This window comes from Indicator indicator, chromosome Z, assembly GCF_027791375.1.
Source record: "Indicator indicator isolate 239-I01 chromosome Z, UM_Iind_1.1, whole genome shotgun sequence".
Classification (NCBI taxonomy): Eukaryota; Metazoa; Chordata; class Aves; order Piciformes; family Indicatoridae; genus Indicator; species Indicator indicator.
The window spans coordinates 19,328,515-19,346,713 of NC_072053.1; the positions used below are offsets into that span (position 1 = coordinate 19,328,515).

Below are 18,199 nucleotides of genomic sequence, written 5' to 3' on the forward strand. Positions count from 1 at the left end.
TTTTAGCAACTCAGTACAAGCATTCTGCAATAAGACTGGCAAGCTCTTATGCTAATATAGTCAACTACTTCATGCAAAGTAAAAACCAAACTTGAAGAAAGCCAGCTGATCAGTGATTATTGGTTTGCATTCTGACTGCAAAGTTAAAGTTCTGAGAGGGATATAGAAAATACTTGAGTAATTTTGCCTGAGGGAAAGTCCCCGAACAACTGAGATCATTCTAGTTTCCAAAAAACAAAAAAACAAAAAAATGTAACCACCAAAAATTCTCCAAGAGAGCCTCTGATCACTTCTGTTTGAGGATGTATCGTTTTATGACTTCACATACTGCTACCTATGTCATTTTACATGAAATAAAAGAGTAATAACCAGCTACTAGCCTGCCCCAAGTCTAGCCACTCCTTCATGAACCCACATCACCATTCTTTAATGTTCTGAATACTACTAACAGCAGACCAACGTCAGGATTCCAAATAAAGCATTTCCTACTATTTACAAATTAGCAGCCCCACTGTTGTTTACTTGCTTTTTGCAATACAGGTATATCTGTAATGCCTGTTGCAAAACACTTACTGATTTCCTTGTAAATTAAAGCCTTGTTTTCTATCTCCTTTGATATTTTTAAGACACCACAAACCTCATAAACCAAAGTTCCCTTAGACAAAAAGGTATTGCCAAGGAATTTAATGTGTACTGCTCTGCAGTGTTATTGCTCAAATGAAGTGAATATCTTGATATTTACAGAAATATTTGATACACTCGAATACTCTTGTGCAGCAATCAAACTTTTCACAGTACACTTCTTTACTTTGAATCATGACATTTTGAAGCAATTGTTTTGTCTGTCCCAGCAAGAAATTAACTAGAATGTAGTTTGAGGGAGCTGGAGGGATAAGACTTGGTTCTGATAGATCTCTTATTTGTCATTTTATCTTTAAATATAACGAGAAACTCAGATTAGGTAGCCCAGAAAAGAAAAAAATTCTGCAAAGACAAAGAGCACCAGCAGTATAAGATGCTTAGAAGTATGAGGCATGTTAAATCAAGAGGAGAAAGCTGACCTACCACCATAGATTTGATCTACACATTGCAGAGTTATGTCATTTTCTCCTACAATCTTATTCTTAAATTGTGGCTCCTGGAATGAGAAAAAAAAGAAACACCTTAGAAATGTCAGGCTGTTGAGCATTAGCACCTTCTCAAAAGTAAAGGATGTATTCAGGACATATTTTAATACCACGTTACTTCTTATAAGCTGTGTAAGGCAGAACACACTGAAGAACAGTTATCAAAATAGATGGAAACAAGTTAAACAGGCACAGTTTACAAACTGCAAATCCAGTTTTATTCACATTTCAAGCTTGGCAGAGAAGACTTAGACAGATTTACTTTTCAAACGGCTTTAAAGCATGCATTTCTGTTGATAGTCACTTCTCAAACTAGAATCATTGCAGTAAACAGGAAATACAGTAACTTGGTGTAATCCAAGCCTTTTTATGACAAGTTTCTTCACTATGGGAACCCAGCAAGAAATAGAAAGTCTCTTAAAACAGTATCTATCTCAAGAATGCTCCAATATAAGAGCCAGATTTATCACTGGGTAAAATAAAGACACGATCCAACTCTCTTATCTGCTGCTCTGCCAAAGCTGAAGTTACTTGGGGCTCCCTCCAGATTTATCATTCCATGATTTGAGTTAAAAATGACATGTGAATGATGCCACAATTAAACATTGTTATATTAAATATTAACAGAAGGCTGATGTACACTACTTGAGCAAATTAAATTCTACATGAAGACAGCTATGAACAGAGTTAACCTCATTCAAATTATTTCCAGGTTTGCAGTTCTCTGAATCAGATGGCTAACACTGAAATTAAGAGAAAAACAGCTGACTTGGCATGCTACAAACCCAATATTTGAAGTTAGCGATGGAACAAAAGTTAGCATTATCACTACCAACTACCAACAGCATAAATCTTAAGTGATCTGTAGATCACAGTTTTGTCCCAGTTAATTCTAGAAGGTCCAAACATCCATATTTGGCTGCAGAAGCCTTACTTTAACATTTAAACTCCCTAAATTTTACCCAAAGAAATTCCCAATTACAACAAACGTGTGTCAAATGCTATTCTTCTCATTTTTCTCCACTGTCAAGATCAGCTTGCACTTGAGAGCCATACATACTAGACTCCTCCATTTAAGTGATAAAAGTGGAGTAGGCTGTTTCCAATGCTTAAGCACATCAAAAGAAGTGTGGCATTACCATTCCCCTTTGACAGCTTGTTTTGAGCAAAGGAAACAAGATTTAAATAATTTGTAGGATCTGTGGACTTTTCAGCTTTTTTAATGTTTGCCAGTTTTTAAAATCTTTTAAACCAGGTTTTTAAACCTTTGTAGTGAACACCTGACTTTGAATGGAATAATTCACACAATTACCTAGAGCAGTCTTGTGCAGCCCTGAAACGGTTCTGTAGATGTAGCCCAAAGTTAAGTCAGACAGATGTTACCCAACATCAGAAGTATGTTTGACATTCATACTTCTGCAAGAGCTATTAGAGAAGCAGTCACAAATCTGTTTTAAACAAAACTGCTGATTTATTTTTCACAAAATTACCAGCTCAGAAGATATAGTTATAAATTATGTCTAATGCATCTCTCCACATAGATGTTTACAGTTTTTACTTAGTCATTGGAGCATGAAGAAGGATCTGCACAGACCAGATGCAGATTGATTAAAACTAGTCTCCACTCATTAAAACCTTTTAAAACCTATATTCATCATGTATCCTGGTACAAGGGAAAGACAGGATTACTTAGAGACAGTACTACATGTCTTCAGAGTATATTTGTTAATTTCAAAAAGCCTTTTCTTCTTACATTTTCATCTGGAGCAGAATCATCATCAAGGAAAGCAATCTTGAAGTTTGTACATACAAGTTTCCCATAGGTACCACGAACTGACCCATCTTCTTGTATGTATTTGTATACTGTGTTTGCCTCACAAAGCAGCAGTTCACCTGTGTAAATGAAACACCAACTTGCAACATAACTGACATTTATAACTGAACTATTTCAGCTGTTACCTTAGACACAGCATTAATTTCCTTCCCAACAGCTTCTCCAAAACGTATGCCTGAAGATGTTTTGCTATTGCTATACAAAAAGGCTAGGAGGCAGTTCCTGGAGTCAATACATCGAGTGCCTTACAGCTTATTAGCATTGCTCAAGATGGATGAACACTATTCAGCCACACACATTTAGGACTTCTGTAACCAGATGTACTCATACTGTGGCCTACTCCAAGTGACAGAAGAACAATGTATGGCATTGCAATGAGCAATCATGCAAGCATATACTAGAAAAAAAAACCCTGAAAGCCTAGAGAAGAATAGTTTATACAGTCAATAAGCAAGTTGAAAACTTCAATTTTCCTTCCCATTAAACTCTAAGAATTCTGAAACCTTTGAGGTGACTATTACAAACTCATTGGTTAATCTTCCATAGCTCTGACTGGAGGTGTTGCTTATTTTACAGGTTCCAGGGCTATTTTAAAGTTCTCAAACACAAGTTAGCATAAATAATAGTGAATGAAGTTCTAATCTTAAAAATAGGAGGAATTGAACAAAGGAAGAACAGGTTTTAATAGGTATAACCAGCCAGCTTCTCAGCCTTTCCGATAAGGCAGGAAAAATGAAAAAGAACAACAGTAATTTATTCTAAACTTTTATTTGTATTTTATCTTAGTAATTTCATCTTTTAAAAAAATATTTTCCAAGATTTGTACAGAAAGAATTGTAAATAATAATTAAAAAATCTTAATATTGAATGAGGCACCAAAAGGCCCTAGTAACTCCTAGTAAAAGCAAAATAACTAGAAAGTAGGTTTCCACTGGTCTTAGGTTCACAATCCTTTAGCTGGTCTTCAGTTCCCAACAAAGCCCAATTTTATCTTTAAAGGAAAAGGGCAAACTGAAGTATAGGCAGTTCTTCACATACAGTTTACCTGAAGATACTTCATTCTTCAAAAAATATTTTTTTTAACAGAGTTTTTCAGAAACCCATGCAGACAGATATTTAAAATATTTCAACCAGAGTGGATTATTACACCAAACCTTCTATTTGACTACTTGGGACAATGATGTCACATCAGTGTATGTTACAGACACGTGAATATTTGAATACTGTTTACATGACTAATTGTTTATTATTTAATTCTAATAATATGATACATGACAGTTACCTGGCAGTAAGTGAGGATTTACTTCCTTTTCTGTGGGCTTCTTTATATGTATTTCCTAAAGAGAGAAAGAGCAGTTGTTAGGTTGCAATGATCATACCTTCAACACATATAAAAGTAAATAACACCACCTTCCCTCTTAAATCTCTCACATTCTAGCAAAGAGGTAAATGAAAATTAAGAGGAAAGAGTCCTAAATTAAGAAGACTATGTTGCAATGTGCTTCTTCCACCAACGATCAGTAGTCTACTGGCTAAATAATTGTCAGTGGTTTGACAGTCAGTGTTGGTTTTGTGAACACAAAAAGTATCATAAAAAAAACAAAGCAAGACTTAAAGTTGTCTCAAGATATGTAAATAGTTCAGCATAAGCTTATATTACAACACCATCTTCCACATTTTGTTCATAAGCTTTTCCACATAGGATTTAATATTTGTTTCTAATGTTCCCTTCCATTTTTCAAGCTTCATCCTTCACTGTCTGTTTCCAATTTTCTTACATGTATTACCACAATTGAAAGGCTGAAGTTACTTATACAGTATTTCAGAATCTCAGCCCAAAGGTAAAACCAGTCACAGGATATCCTTTAGTTTGGACACATATTGCACAAAACAAACCCATTAAATTCTCAGTGTCACTTACTCTAGCCTTGAGGCACTGATAGTTGTGCTAAATCTCCAGTCAAAGATTGAACTAGAGGACATGCTACACCCTTCCTGCTCAGCCAGTTCGCCACTTCCTCCTCCAAGTAGGAACCACTTTGCATGCATGCGAATCCTTCTGGAAAACTATTAGTTAACTGGAAACAACTCCCCTTCCGTGGCCACAGCAGTAAGCAAACTAATTTTAGTTTGTCACCAGCATCCAGAGTCCGATCTTGCAAATCAAGTCAAAGCAAGCAAACAAAAGGAGACATAAGCAGTAACAGTTTTGCTAGACTAAATACAGAGAAACTAAAGCCTTTGAGAGCATAAAAAGAATGCCCCTTTGCCTTTTATTTAAACACTTGATCTCAGTACTCAGAAGACCAAAAACACAGTTTAAAGGCTGCATAGCAAAACTAAAACTACTAAGAAACCATGCCATGAAAACAGCAGAGATATTCTAGACAGGGTAAGAAGTGGCAAAAGTTGTAAAATGAAAGTGGTGGTGGTGTGAAGAAAGATATGTAACTAAAGGTGGCAGCTAATGCAGAAAACAAAACAACTTGCTGTCTTTGTGCAAGTGTGGACTTGTACGAGTCAACTTCAACCAAAGTTCACACTTGTCAGCTAAACTGTTACTGAGTAAACATGATACACATTTTCCCAGTGTTGTTTCTTCAACAATCACTTCTGCAGTTTACAAACTAAGTGCTTTTCCACTAGTTTTCACTTTGGGAGTTATAAGGCATGTAATAACTATTATTTACATATCACACTGCCCGAATGCTTGTACCTATTGGCAGGAGTACCAGTTGCTGCTAGTGTTGGCAGATAATACCCAAGGAAAAACACAAAAACAAAAACAAAAAAAAATCCCCATACCAAACAAAAACCTCAACAAAACCTAGCAAAACCAACAAAACACCACCACCCTGCCCAAAAATCCCCCCAAACCAAAATAACCTGAACAAACCAAACCATATTTGAGCCTAAAGTTCTTAGAGCTTACCCTCATTTATTAAAAAGCAATGAAGCTTTTATAACAGTAATCAGAAGTGCAAACGATTTTGAACAAGTGGTCTGGTTTGGTTACAAGTCAAATTGGATATATTCTGAAAGGAATTATTTTAATTTAATAATGTCACAGCAGGATAGAGTCCTTAGCTAAATGCTGAGATCAGCTTGTAAAACCTAGATTCACTTTGTTGACAAAACCCCGCAGACATGAGATATTTACTATTGTCAGGATTCCTTTAAGATACAACACCTTCCAAGAGCTGAGCCTCCAGAGGAGCAGAAGAGATCTATTTGTAAGCTTTTATATTTCCACTAGGAATAGCTAGAATGCAAAACATGAATATTGTTGAAGAATCTGTGCTGCTACGCTAGTTTTCCAAGAGAGGACAATAAAATACATTGAATTTTACTCATGCCACAATTTGTATTTCCACTTTTAAGAGAGAAGACAAAGATCTTTATGAAGAAAAGTTTTTCACTCAGCCAGTGCAAGTAGCATAGGAACCCCTAAGTTCTGCTAAGCACTCCCCATCATTTCAACTTTCAGTTTGGGGGTAAAACAGACCCTGGGAATAACTTAAGCATGTGCTGACACTGAAACACACACTCCACACACCCCTTTAATCAGTCACACAATTCATACTCACCTACCCACCCCTTTTATCCCTGGGTTTGTCCAAGTATCTAGTGAATTAATTTGGTCCATGAGATCAGCTGGGAAGCTTGCATTTGTGCTGCTTTTGGTTTTGTTCCTACTGTCTATTGTTAGCAGAACTGGATCATCAACAGGTCAGATGAGCACAGAAACAAAAAAGGAAGTAGCAGAAGAAAGTCTGTCCCTTTCCACGAGCTAATAAATACACTCAAACCTCAGGAAACTGCCCTCAGACTGTGTTGAAGCTAAGCATGCAAGCACTTTCCATATATTACCACTGAAAGCTACACGCACCTCTAGATGGATACTTCATTTGTAGCTACCCCCTTCTGAATGCCCCAAGAGGCATCTTGCCACTTTTTACTCAAGCTCAACACAGAAAAACCTTACTACCAGCCACAGCTAAAAGCAGATACCCAGTGGACAGCATGCAAAAGAGGAAAATAAACTTTGGCTTGCCTCACAAATAACAGAACAAAGACCTCACCTTTGCTGAAGGTTTTAGAAACATGACAAATTCTTCTCACCTTTGCACTTAACTTGGGCTACATTCCCTTCTCTAGAGTATCAAGTAGTGGTAGGCAATGCAGTAATATCCCTTAATTATCAATTATAACAGCACAGAGCACCAAATCATACTAAAACTGCAGGCTGACATGTCACACCATGCTAAGTGACAATGCATCATCATTCTTGTTAGTTCAAACTGACTTCAGCTGATAGCACTACAAAACTATGAAGTGACACAGAAAGGAGATGGTGAGCTTCTAGCGGATTCCCTGCTTCAAGACGGGTGACAAAGCACAAGAGAAAAACTTTTGGGAAAGGGTCTCCTCTTCTTGATTTTTACCTGAGTATGGGGAACAACTGCACAGGTTGCAGTACCCAGGGACAACATTTTCCCCAAAAATATTTATTTAGAGGCCCTAAAAGATATTCCCCAAGCTTGTCTGGAGACGCATCTTCCCCAAATGCTGAAGTACAAAAGAGCCATCATATGTGATGCAACATCAAATTTAAGGCAGTAAGGTCAACTGCTTCAGTTATATTAACAAGGTCCTGTAAGGTGGTTGGAGAAGGATCCAAATGATTCCCACTCTTTGTCCTAAAGCCTCACCTCAATTGAGAGCAATTCCTTGCCTCTTACTCCATGGAGAGGCAAAACACTCCAGACAGAAAACGAATAAAAAGTGAGTAACATTCCCTGAATGCCAGATTCCAGAGCTTGTCAGATAATTTGGATTTTTCTAATCATTATTACAAATTATGTATTTAGGTCTATTGATACTGGATGTTGCTCATCATCCTCAAGAGAGAAGCCAGGCACACAGTCTGCTGCTGTAAATTACACCCTGTAAACTCTGAACTTACCTTACCCCATAGTAATGTTTCCATTCACCCATAGCTGGACATTTGCATTAGAGGTAATTCCAACAATGAAAAATTGTTATTTAGATTCAAGAGCCCTGGTTGAAATATACATTCTTTCAAAGGTGACAGCAAATAGTAGTGCTGTGAGAACAAAGGGTATTTTAATATCGGTATATAGTTTTCCACAAGTAATCTCTGCACAGGGAAGTTCTATATCATGGTGAGGCCTACTGTGAAAATCCATTTTTCTAATTTACTTATACTTTGCTAAAAGACTAACCAATAGCTTTCTTAACTATACACTTATCTTTCAGTTGTAAAAGTCAAACTTTACTCAAATAATTTCAAGTCTGTTGTGCACTCCAACAAGTGAATGCAGTATTCCTGAGTAAATTAAATCAAACTTCTGTCTAACTGTTTCACTGGGAATTCATGCAGAAGAGGAAATATCTGTGCACATGCTTAGCATGTATTTTTCTTTCACAAATTAATTACAATACATATTTGGTATTTTCTGAAAGACTATTTCTTGATCAAATCAGCCTAATCCCATTGTGTATGCCATAAAATCCAGGAGATACTTACTACACTTTAAAAACAGTGCTGAAAATCTCTAACTACTCATTTTCCTTCCTTTCATGGCTCCATTATCCAATAGCTCATTAGATCATAGTGTGTGTTTTCCATGTCTGTTTCATCTTTTATCCTTTCCTCTTTCCTTACATTGTCCTTCCCATCTCCTCTGACTTTAACACTCCACTTCCTCCGTGGCAGGCCAGAGCCCAGCTGTCCACTTTGATAACTCCTATTCCTTACACCACCCTTCAGTTCCATCACTCCAATTTAGGACTGTCACACTATTTTAAAAGCGATCACTACAGAACACACAATACTGTTCCAAGATTTAAAAGCAACACATATTCATACTGGTTATGAGCTAACAGCAATACACTATTTGACAGACAAAGAACAAGAGGTATGGAAGTTACCCTTGCACCCCAGCAGCCTGACATGTACTCAAACAGCACAAAGGAGAACAAACTCAAGAGCTAACACAAGAACTGATATCCTGTAAGAACTACAATTAAAGATTTAACTTTTAAGAATGCACACACAAAAAGTAACACTAAGTCTAATATAAAATTTTCTTCAAGTTTAAAAGGAAAATGTGATCCACCTTGTTAACCGTGTACATGCTTTCAGTTTTGAAATATTACCATTAGAAATCATGACGAAATTAACTGATTCTCGTTTCTAGGTTTTCATAGACAAATATCCCTCGTCTAAGATGAGACATGTCAAAACATTGACTTTATACCCTTGTATTCACCCCACTTCCTGCAGCGTAGCCAAGTATGTCCTGAGGGGATGTGTGTCATTAATATCAACATCCTACAGTCTTGCTCTCAACAGACCACTGATTGATCTATGGTTCCATATAGCAGAGCATAACAGAGTTATATTTAGTCAGATGTTAAAAACACTGCTTTTCCAGATATTCTGGGGTTTCACAGCAGAAATTGCTTCTGTTTCTTTAATAAACAGGATTTTCTGTTCATTTCATCTTGCCATATATTAACATGAATAGAATTCCTGTTTCCCTTCATATTCAAACAAACCCCAAAAGCAGTTAAAAGCAAACTGCATTTTATGTTCTGAACATTATCTACTGTATCCCTCAGGTATCTGAGGATGGGCTAAATTAGATGAGGCTAAAAGAAAACTCAACTCTGCCACTTGCATTTTCTTATTGTAAGACCCCCTTAACCCAGAAGCAGCAACAGCAAATTACTTTCCAAGTTAACAAAGACAAGCCCAAAGAACCTGGAGATTGCAAGGAGAAGGACTACAGCATAACACCTCCATACTGCTCTGTATCACAGTGACTGATAGAAAATCTTGCTGCAACTTGGAAGTATAAACTGATAGAAGGCAAGGCTCCGTAAGTTATCCAAGTCCACCATTAACTCAAGAGGTAATTAAAACACATGAATTCCCTGAGCTACTGTTTGCAATCTTTTGAGAAGGTCTACCACAGGATACATCACACCAAACATACCCATCACGTATGCACTTCCCAAAGTATTTGGCAGTTACACCATCTTGATGAAAGGAAAGTTTCTGGTTGACCAAACTAAGAGAGATGAGCGTTTCCACTGGTCTGTCAGTCTAGCTCAAACTATAAAACTCAGCTACCTAGAAGTTAACATGTACAGAAAATTTGTGCTCAGAAAGTTGTTTTATGCAGCACAAGGTTCCTTGAGAGATGCTCATTTCAGTTTATTTTAGGATATTTAATCAACATGCTTTTTCCAGACCCCCATACAGCCTCACAGGCTTTGTCATCTCTAAAGTTTTATTTTTAATCCTCATAAAACCCACTAAAGTCTTCAGCTTTCTGTGTAATCATCCCATTAAGGCAATCATAGGCTGTCAAAAGGAGAGCAAGGAGATAAACTTGCTTTACTTGCTACTGGCATCAGATCTCAGTTTCACTGAGCTTTTGAAAGTGCAAAAAGAGACATCAATCCCATGGCAGATGTCAGGTCTACATGTCAAAACTTCTGATAAGAGTCCATGAAATTCTTAAGTGCATAAAGATGGGTAAAAGCAGGATGAATACATAAAGAGTGAATGACTTCAAACTAATGCATCAGGATACTTTTATTATGAGTCTCATTTTCCAATATTAAAGGTCCCTGTTATTCTTTCTGCAGGTTTCAGAATAACATTATTATAACTACAATGAATGTAACTCTTCAAAGTACTCTTTATTATTTGGAATCTTACTGCACTACATATACTGTACAACTTCCCACTGGCCATTTTTTTCCTAGCAAGTTTTAATCATCCAGTTTCCTCATTTAAATGGCACAGTATCTTTCAGAAAGTTCAACAACTGAAGTTCTTGCTTTCAAAAAATTCAGTTCGAGCACACCGTTTTCTGTATATTTGTGCAACTCACTTTCCTAAAGTGAAAGGCTGACTTCACATAGGGATACATTTGGTGATCAAGAAATATTTGTACCTACCATTTACATCCATTTTCAATGGAAAACACAAGGAAGACAAAAAAAGTTAAAGTAAGCTGATGAAATAAGTCTGAACAACATATAAAGCCAAGCTTGCTACTACCAAAAAAAAAATTAAGTTTTAAACAGTACAACTCATTGAAGCAATGATAACTGCATTGCTGTTTCAAATTCAGTGAAGAGTAAAACAAGCGGGTTCTCCACAGTCCTATCAATGACCGACTCTGTACTAATTAATAGGACAGAAAAAAACCCACAACTCATCATTAAGAAGCTCTCAAGAGAGCTAAACAAATAAGAAGTAGTTTGACACGGATTGCAAAGAACTATGGAGAGTAAATAAACAACCCCACAAATGGCTAGCTTTCAAGATTGATCTTCCTAGAAACCAGCTGTATACCAGGAATAAGAATGAAGGAATACAGATTAACAAGACAGACTTAATATCATCTGTTAACAACAGGACCTCAATAAACTAAGTCTAAAGCCCCTTCAAACTGCCAAGGTAAGTTCCCATAAATAAGTGAAAGGACAAGGAGAAGAACAATATGAAAGATACATAGAGCCCAAAGTTCAACATCTAGCTGTCAATGAAATAGAATCAGGGCTTTACCATGACAGAACGCAAACCAAAGAGGTTACAAAGACAAAGCACACACATTGAAAGTGAAGCGATATTAAGGAACATAAAGAAAAACAAGTTTGGAAGGTTCTGACTAACAAGATGCATAGTCACAATGACTACCTGACATCTGGTCATTGTTTACCAAAGGAAAAAAAAAAAAAAAGGAGAAAAATCCCAAACAAAACCCTACAAAAAACCTCAAACCAACCAACCAAACCACAAACAAACACAATTCAAACGAACTACCAGAAAAAAATAACCAGCTTAAAAGTGACCAGCCAATTACATTTTTACAGCTTTCTCGAGAAGCATCAAGCAAGATGCATCCTCCTCGTTTTTAGGGAAGCACCTTCGAGACACCAGATATGGAACACCCCAGCACAGCACATCTACCAACACACCCACCAGACCTACTGCAGCCACAAATACGACCCCATCCCACTGCCGCACCACAAAGCTCCTCACAACTCCCCACGGAAAACTGCTGTGAAATCCGAGAGAGGGGCGAGAGGAAAGGCAGCACAGGAGGAAGCCGTGCGTATTCTCTCCGTCTGGCCCGGCGGCTCTCGCCGCCCTGAGGAGACCTCACACCGGGCCCGCCGGAGGGCTCCCCGCCGCCCTGAGGAGACCTCAACACCGGGCCCGCCGGAGGGCTCCCCGCCGCCCTGAGGAGACCTCAACACCGGGCCCGCCGGAGGGCTCCCCGCCGCCCTGAGGAGACCTCAACACCGGGCCCGCCGGAGGGCTCCCCGCCGCCCTGAGGAGACCTCAACACCGGGCCCGCCGGAGGGCTCCCCGCCGCCCTGAGGAGACCTCAACACCGGGCCCGCCGGAGGGCTCCCCGCCGCCCTGAGGAGACCTCAACACCGGGCCCGCCGGAGGGCTCCCCGCCGCCCTGAGGAGACCTCAACACCGGGCCCGCCGGAGGGCTCCCCGCCGCCCTGAGGAGACCTCAACACCGGGCCCGCCGGAGGGCTCCCCGCCGCCCTGAGGAGACCTCAACACCGGGCCCGCCGGAGGGCTCCCCGCCGCCCTGAGGAGACCTCAACACCGGGCCCGCCGGAGGGCTCCCCGCCGCCCTGAGGAGACCTCAACACCGGGCCCGCCGGAGGGCTCCCCGCCGCCCTGAGGAGACCTCAACACCGGGCCCGCCGGAGGGCTCCCCGCCGCCCTGAGGAGACCTCAACACCGGGCCCGCCGGAGGGCTCCCCGCCGCCCTGAGGAGACCTCAACACCGGGCCCGCCGGAGGGCTCCCCGCCGCCCTGAGGAGACCTCAACACCGGGCCCGCCGGAGGGCTCCCCGCCGCCCTGAGGAGACCTCAACACCGGGCCCGCCGGAGGGCTCCCCGCCGCCCTGAGGAGACCTCAACACCGGGCCCGCCGGAGGGCTCCCCGCCGCCCTGAGGAGACCTCAACACCGGGCCCGCCGGAGGGCTCCCCGCCGCCCTGAGGAGACCTCAACACCGGGCCCGCCGGAGGGCTCCCCGCCGCCCTGAGGAGACCTCAACACCGGGCCCGCCGGAGGGCTCCCCGCCGCCCTGAGGAGACCTCAACACCGGGCCCGCCGGAGGGCTCCCCGCCGCCCTGAGGAGACCTCAACACCGGGCCCGCCGGAGGGCTCCCCGCCGCCCTGAGGAGACCTCAACACCGGGCCCGCCGGAGGGCTCCCCGCCGCCCTGAGGAGACCTCAACACCGGGCCCGCCGGAGGGCTCCCCGCCGCCCTGAGGAGACCTCAACACCGGGCCCGCCGGAGGGCTCCCCGCCGCCCTGAGGAGACCTCAACACCGGGCCCGCCGGAGGGCTCCCCGCCGCCCTGAGGAGACCTCAACACCGGGCCCGCCGGAGGGCTCCCCGCCGCCCTGAGGAGACCTCAACACCGGGCCCGCCGGAGGGCTCCCCGCCGCCCTGAGGAGACCTCAACACCGGGCCCGCCGGAGGGCTCCCCGCCGCCCTGAGGAGACCTCAACACCGGGCCCGCCGGAGGGCTCCCCGCCGCCCTGAGGAGACCTCAACACCGGGCCCGCCGGAGGGCTCCCCGCCGCCCTGAGGAGACCTCAACACCGGGCCCGCCGGAGGGCTCCCCGCCGCCCTGAGGAGACCTCAACACCGGGCCCGCCGGAGGGCTCCCCGCCGCCCTGAGGAGACCTCAACACCGGGCCCGCCGGAGGGCTCCCCGCCGCCCTGAGGAGACCTCAACACCGGGCCCGCCGGAGGGCTCCCCGCCGCCCTGAGGAGACCTCAACACCGGGCCCGCCGGAGGGCTCCCCGCCGCCCTGAGGAGACCTCAACACCGGGCCCGCCGGAGGGCTCCCCGCCGCCCTGAGGAGACCTCAACACCGGGCCCGCCGGAGGGCTCCCCGCCGCCCTGAGGAGACCTCAACACCGGGCCCGCCGGAGGGCTCCCCGCCGCCCTGAGGAGACCTCAACACCGGGCCCGCCGGAGGGCTCCCCGCCGCCCTGAGGAGACCTCAACACCGGGCCCGCCGGAGGGCTCCCCGCCGCCCTGAGGAGACCTCAACACCGGGCCCGCCGGAGGGCTCCCCGCCGCCCTGAGGAGACCTCAACACCGGGCCCGCCGGAGGGCTCCCCGCCGCCCTGAGGAGACCTCAACACCGGGCCCGCCGGAGGGCTCCCCGCCGCCCTGAGGAGACCTCAACACCGGGCCCGCCGGAGGGCTCCCCGCCGCCCTGAGGAGACCTCAACACCGGGCCCGCCGGAGGGCTCCCCGCCGCCCTGAGGAGACCTCAACACCGGGCCCGCCGGAGGGCTCCCCGCCGCCCTGAGGAGACCTCAACACCGGGCCCGCCGGAGGGCTCCCCGCCGCCCTGAGGAGACCTCAACACCGGGCCCGCCGGAGGGCTCCCCGCCGCCCTGAGGAGACCTCAACACCGGGCCCGCCGGAGGGCTCCCCGCCGCCCTGAGGAGACCTCAACACCGGGCCCGCCGGAGGGCTCCCCGCCGCCCTGAGGAGACCTCAACACCGGGCCCGCCGGAGGGCTCCCCGCCGCCCTGAGGAGACCTCAACACCGGGCCCGCCGGAGGGCTCCCCGCCGCCCTGAGGAGACCTCAACACCGGGCCCGCCGGAGGGCTCCCCGCCGCCCTGAGGAGACCTCAACACCGGGCCCGCCGGAGGGCTCCCCGCCGCCCTGAGGAGACCTCAACACCGGGCCCGCCGGAGGGCTCCCCGCCGCCCTGAGGAGACCTCAACACCGGGCCCGCCGGAGGGCTCCCCGCCGCCCTGAGGAGACCTCAACACCGGGCCCGCCGGAGGGCTCCCCGCCGCCCTGAGGAGACCTCAACACCGGGCCCGCCGGAGGGCTCCCCGCCGCCCTGAGGAGACCTCAACACCGGGCCCGCCGGAGGGCTCCCCGCCGCCCTGAGGAGACCTCAACACCGGGCCCGCCGGAGGGCTCCCCGCCGCCCTGAGGAGACCTCAACACCGGGCCCGCCGGAGGGCTCCCCGCCGCCCTGAGGAGACCTCAACACCGGGCCCGCCGGAGGGCTCCCCGCCGCCCTGAGGAGACCTCAACACCGGGCCCGCCGGAGGGCTCCCCGCCGCCCTGAGGAGACCTCAACACCGGGCCCGCCGGAGGGCTCCCCGCCGCCCTGAGGAGACCTCAACACCGGGCCCGCCGGAGGGCTCCCCGCCGCCCTGAGGAGACCTCAACACCGGGCCCGCCGGAGGGCTCCCCGCCGCCCTGAGGAGACCTCAACACCGGGCCCGCCGGAGGGCTCCCCGCCGCCCTGAGGAGACCTCAACACCGGGCCCGCCGGAGGGCTCCCCGCCGCCCTGAGGAGACCTCAACACCGGGCCCGCCGGAGGGCTCCCCGCCGCCCTGAGGAGACCTCAACACCGGGCCCGCCGGAGGGCTCCCCGCCGCCCTGAGGAGACCTCAACACCGGGCCCGCCGGAGGGCTCCCCGCCGCCCTGAGGAGACCTCAACACCGGGCCCGCCGGAGGGCTCCCCGCCGCCCTGAGGAGACCTCAACACCGGGCCCGCCGGAGGGCTCCCCGCCGCCCTGAGGAGACCTCAACACCGGGCCCGCCGGAGGGCTCCCCGCCGCCCTGAGGAGACCTCAACACCGGGCCCGCCGGAGGGCTCCCCGCCGCCCTGAGGAGACCTCAACACCGGGCCCGCCGGAGGGCTCCCCGCCGCCCTGAGGAGACCTCAACACCGGGCCCGCCGGAGGGCTCCCCGCCGCCCTGAGGAGACCTCAACACCGGGCCCGCCGGAGGGCTCCCCGCCGCCCTGAGGAGACCTCAACACCGGGCCCGCCGGAGGGCTCCCCGCCGCCCTGAGGAGACCTCAACACCGGGCCCGCCGGAGGGCTCCCCGCCGCCCTGAGGAGACCTCAACACCGGGCCCGCCGGAGGGCTCCCCGCCGCCCTGAGGAGACCTCAACACCGGGCCCGCCGGAGGGCTCCCCGCCGCCCTGAGGAGACCTCAACACCGGGCCCGCCGGAGGGCTCCCCGCCGCCCTGAGGAGACCTCAACACCGGGCCCGCCGGAGGGCTCCCCGCCGCCCTGAGGAGACCTCAACACCGGGCCCGCCGGAGGGCTCCCCGCCGCCCTGAGGAGACCTCAACACCGGGCCCGCCGGAGGGCTCCCCGCCGCCCTGAGGAGACCTCAACACCGGGCCCGCCGGAGGGCTCCCCGCCGCCCTGAGGAGACCTCAACACCGGGCCCGCCGGAGGGCTCCCCGCCGCCCTGAGGAGACCTCAACACCGGGCCCGCCGGAGGGCTCCCCGCCGCCCTGAGGAGACCTCAACACCGGGCCCGCCGGAGGGCTCCCCGCCGCCCTGAGGAGACCTCAACACCGGGCCCGCCGGAGGGCTCCCCGCCGCCCTGAGGAGACCTCAACACCGGGCCCGCCGGAGGGCTCCCCGCCGCCCTGAGGAGACCTCAACACCGGGCCCGCCGGAGGGCTCCCCGCCGCCCTGAGGAGACCTCAACACCGGGCCCGCCGGAGGGCTCCCCGCCGCCCTGAGGAGACCTCAACACCGGGCCCGCCGGAGGGCTCCCCGCCGCCCTGAGGAGACCTCAACACCGGGCCCGCCGGAGGGCTCCCCGCCGCCCTGAGGAGACCTCAACACCGGGCCCGCCGGAGGGCTCCCCGCCGCCCTGAGGAGACCTCAACACCGGGCCCGCCGGAGGGCTCCCCGCCGCCCTGAGGAGACCTCACACCGGGCCCGCCGGAGGGCTCCCCGCCGCCCTGAGGAGACCTCACACCGGGCCCGCCGGAGGGCTCCCCGCCGCCCTGAGGAGACCTCACACCGGGCCCGCCGGAGGGCTCCCCGCCGCCCTGAGGAGACCTCACACCGGGCCCGCCGGAGGGCTCCCCGCCGCCCTGAGGAGACCTCACACCGGGCCCGCCGGAGGGCTCCCCGCCGCCCTGAGGAGACCTCACACCGGGCCCGCCGGAGGGCTCTCCGCCGCCCTGAGGAGACCTCACACCGGGCCCGCCGGAGGGCTCCCCGCCGCCCTGAGGAGACCTCAACACCGGGCCCGCCGGAGGGCTCCCCGCCGCCCTGAGGAGACCTCAACACCGGGCCCGCCGGAGGGCTCCCCGCCGCCCTGAGGAGACCTCAACACCGGGCCCGCCGGAGGGCTCCCCGCCGCCCTGAGGAGACCTCACACCGGGCCCGCCGGAGGGCTCCCCGCCGCCCTGAGGAGACCTCAACACCGGGCCCGCCGGAGGGCTCTCCGCCGCCCTGAGGAGACCTCAACACCGGGCCCGCCGGAGGGCTCCCCGCCGCCCTGAGGAGACCTCAACACCGGGCCCGCCGGAGGGCTCCCCGCCGCCCTGAGGAGACCTCACACCGGGCCCGCCGGAGGGCTCCCCGCCGCCCTGAGGAGACCTCACACCGGGCCCGCCGGAGGGCTCCCCGCCGCCCTGAGGAGACCTCACACCGGGCCCGCCGGAGGGCTCCCCGCCGCCCTGAGGAGACCTCACACCGGGCCCGCCGGAGGGCTCCCCGCCGCCCTGAGGAGACCTCACACCGGGCCCGCCGGAGGGCTCCCCGCCGCCCTGAGGAGACCTCACACCGGGCCCGCCGGAGGGCTCTCCGCCGCCCTGAGGAGACCTCACACCGGGCCCGCCGGAGGGCTCTCCGCCGCCCTGAGGAGACCTCAACACCGGGCCCGCCGGAGGGCTCCCCGCCACTCTAAGGTCCAGGGCTGTGGCCGCCTGACAGCTCCCCCACCTACGCCCCGCACAGGTCCCCTCAAGAGCCGCGCTCGCCCCGCCAACCCCGCACCTCTGGGCTGATGTAGGACACGAAGGAAGGCTTGGTCGCCTTGGCCCCGCTGCCCAGCATGGCTCTGGCCGCCTCCCGTCTGGACCTGGAGCCCGCGGCTGCAGCTGCCAGCAGCGGCAACACTTCCTACGGCTCTCCTCAGGTGGGCGGCGGCCGGGGGTAGCCGGCAGCAGCCACAGTAGCGCGCGGCCCAGTATCCGGCGCACGCAATTGACTCCGCCCCGCCGCCGGCCATTTCTATAGTGCCGCCTCCCCGCCGCACCCCTCATCACTGGCCGCAGCCGTTTTCACTCATCAGCGCCCCTCCTCTTTCTGGCAGCGAGGGGGCGTGTCTAGAGAAGGCGTGGTGGCG

General features: G+C 50.6%; 1 protein-coding gene across 1 annotated transcript in view; it reads right to left on the reverse strand.

Moving 5' to 3' along the window:
• Positions 1 to 17,907, reverse strand: part of MTMR12 (myotubularin related protein 12) — a 36,948-nt gene extending 19,041 nt beyond the window's left edge. The window contains exons 1-4 of the mRNA XM_054397839.1: positions 17,848 to 17,907; positions 4,244 to 4,298; positions 2,881 to 3,020; positions 1,066 to 1,138 (exon numbers count right to left, since the gene is read on the reverse strand). Of these exons, the coding sequence (XP_054253814.1) occupies positions 1,066 to 1,138; positions 2,881 to 3,020; positions 4,244 to 4,298; positions 17,848 to 17,907 (328 nt within the window). The remainder of the gene's footprint in view (positions 1 to 1,065; positions 1,139 to 2,880; positions 3,021 to 4,243; positions 4,299 to 17,847) is intronic.
• Between the last annotated feature and the right edge of the window lie 292 nt (positions 17,908 to 18,199).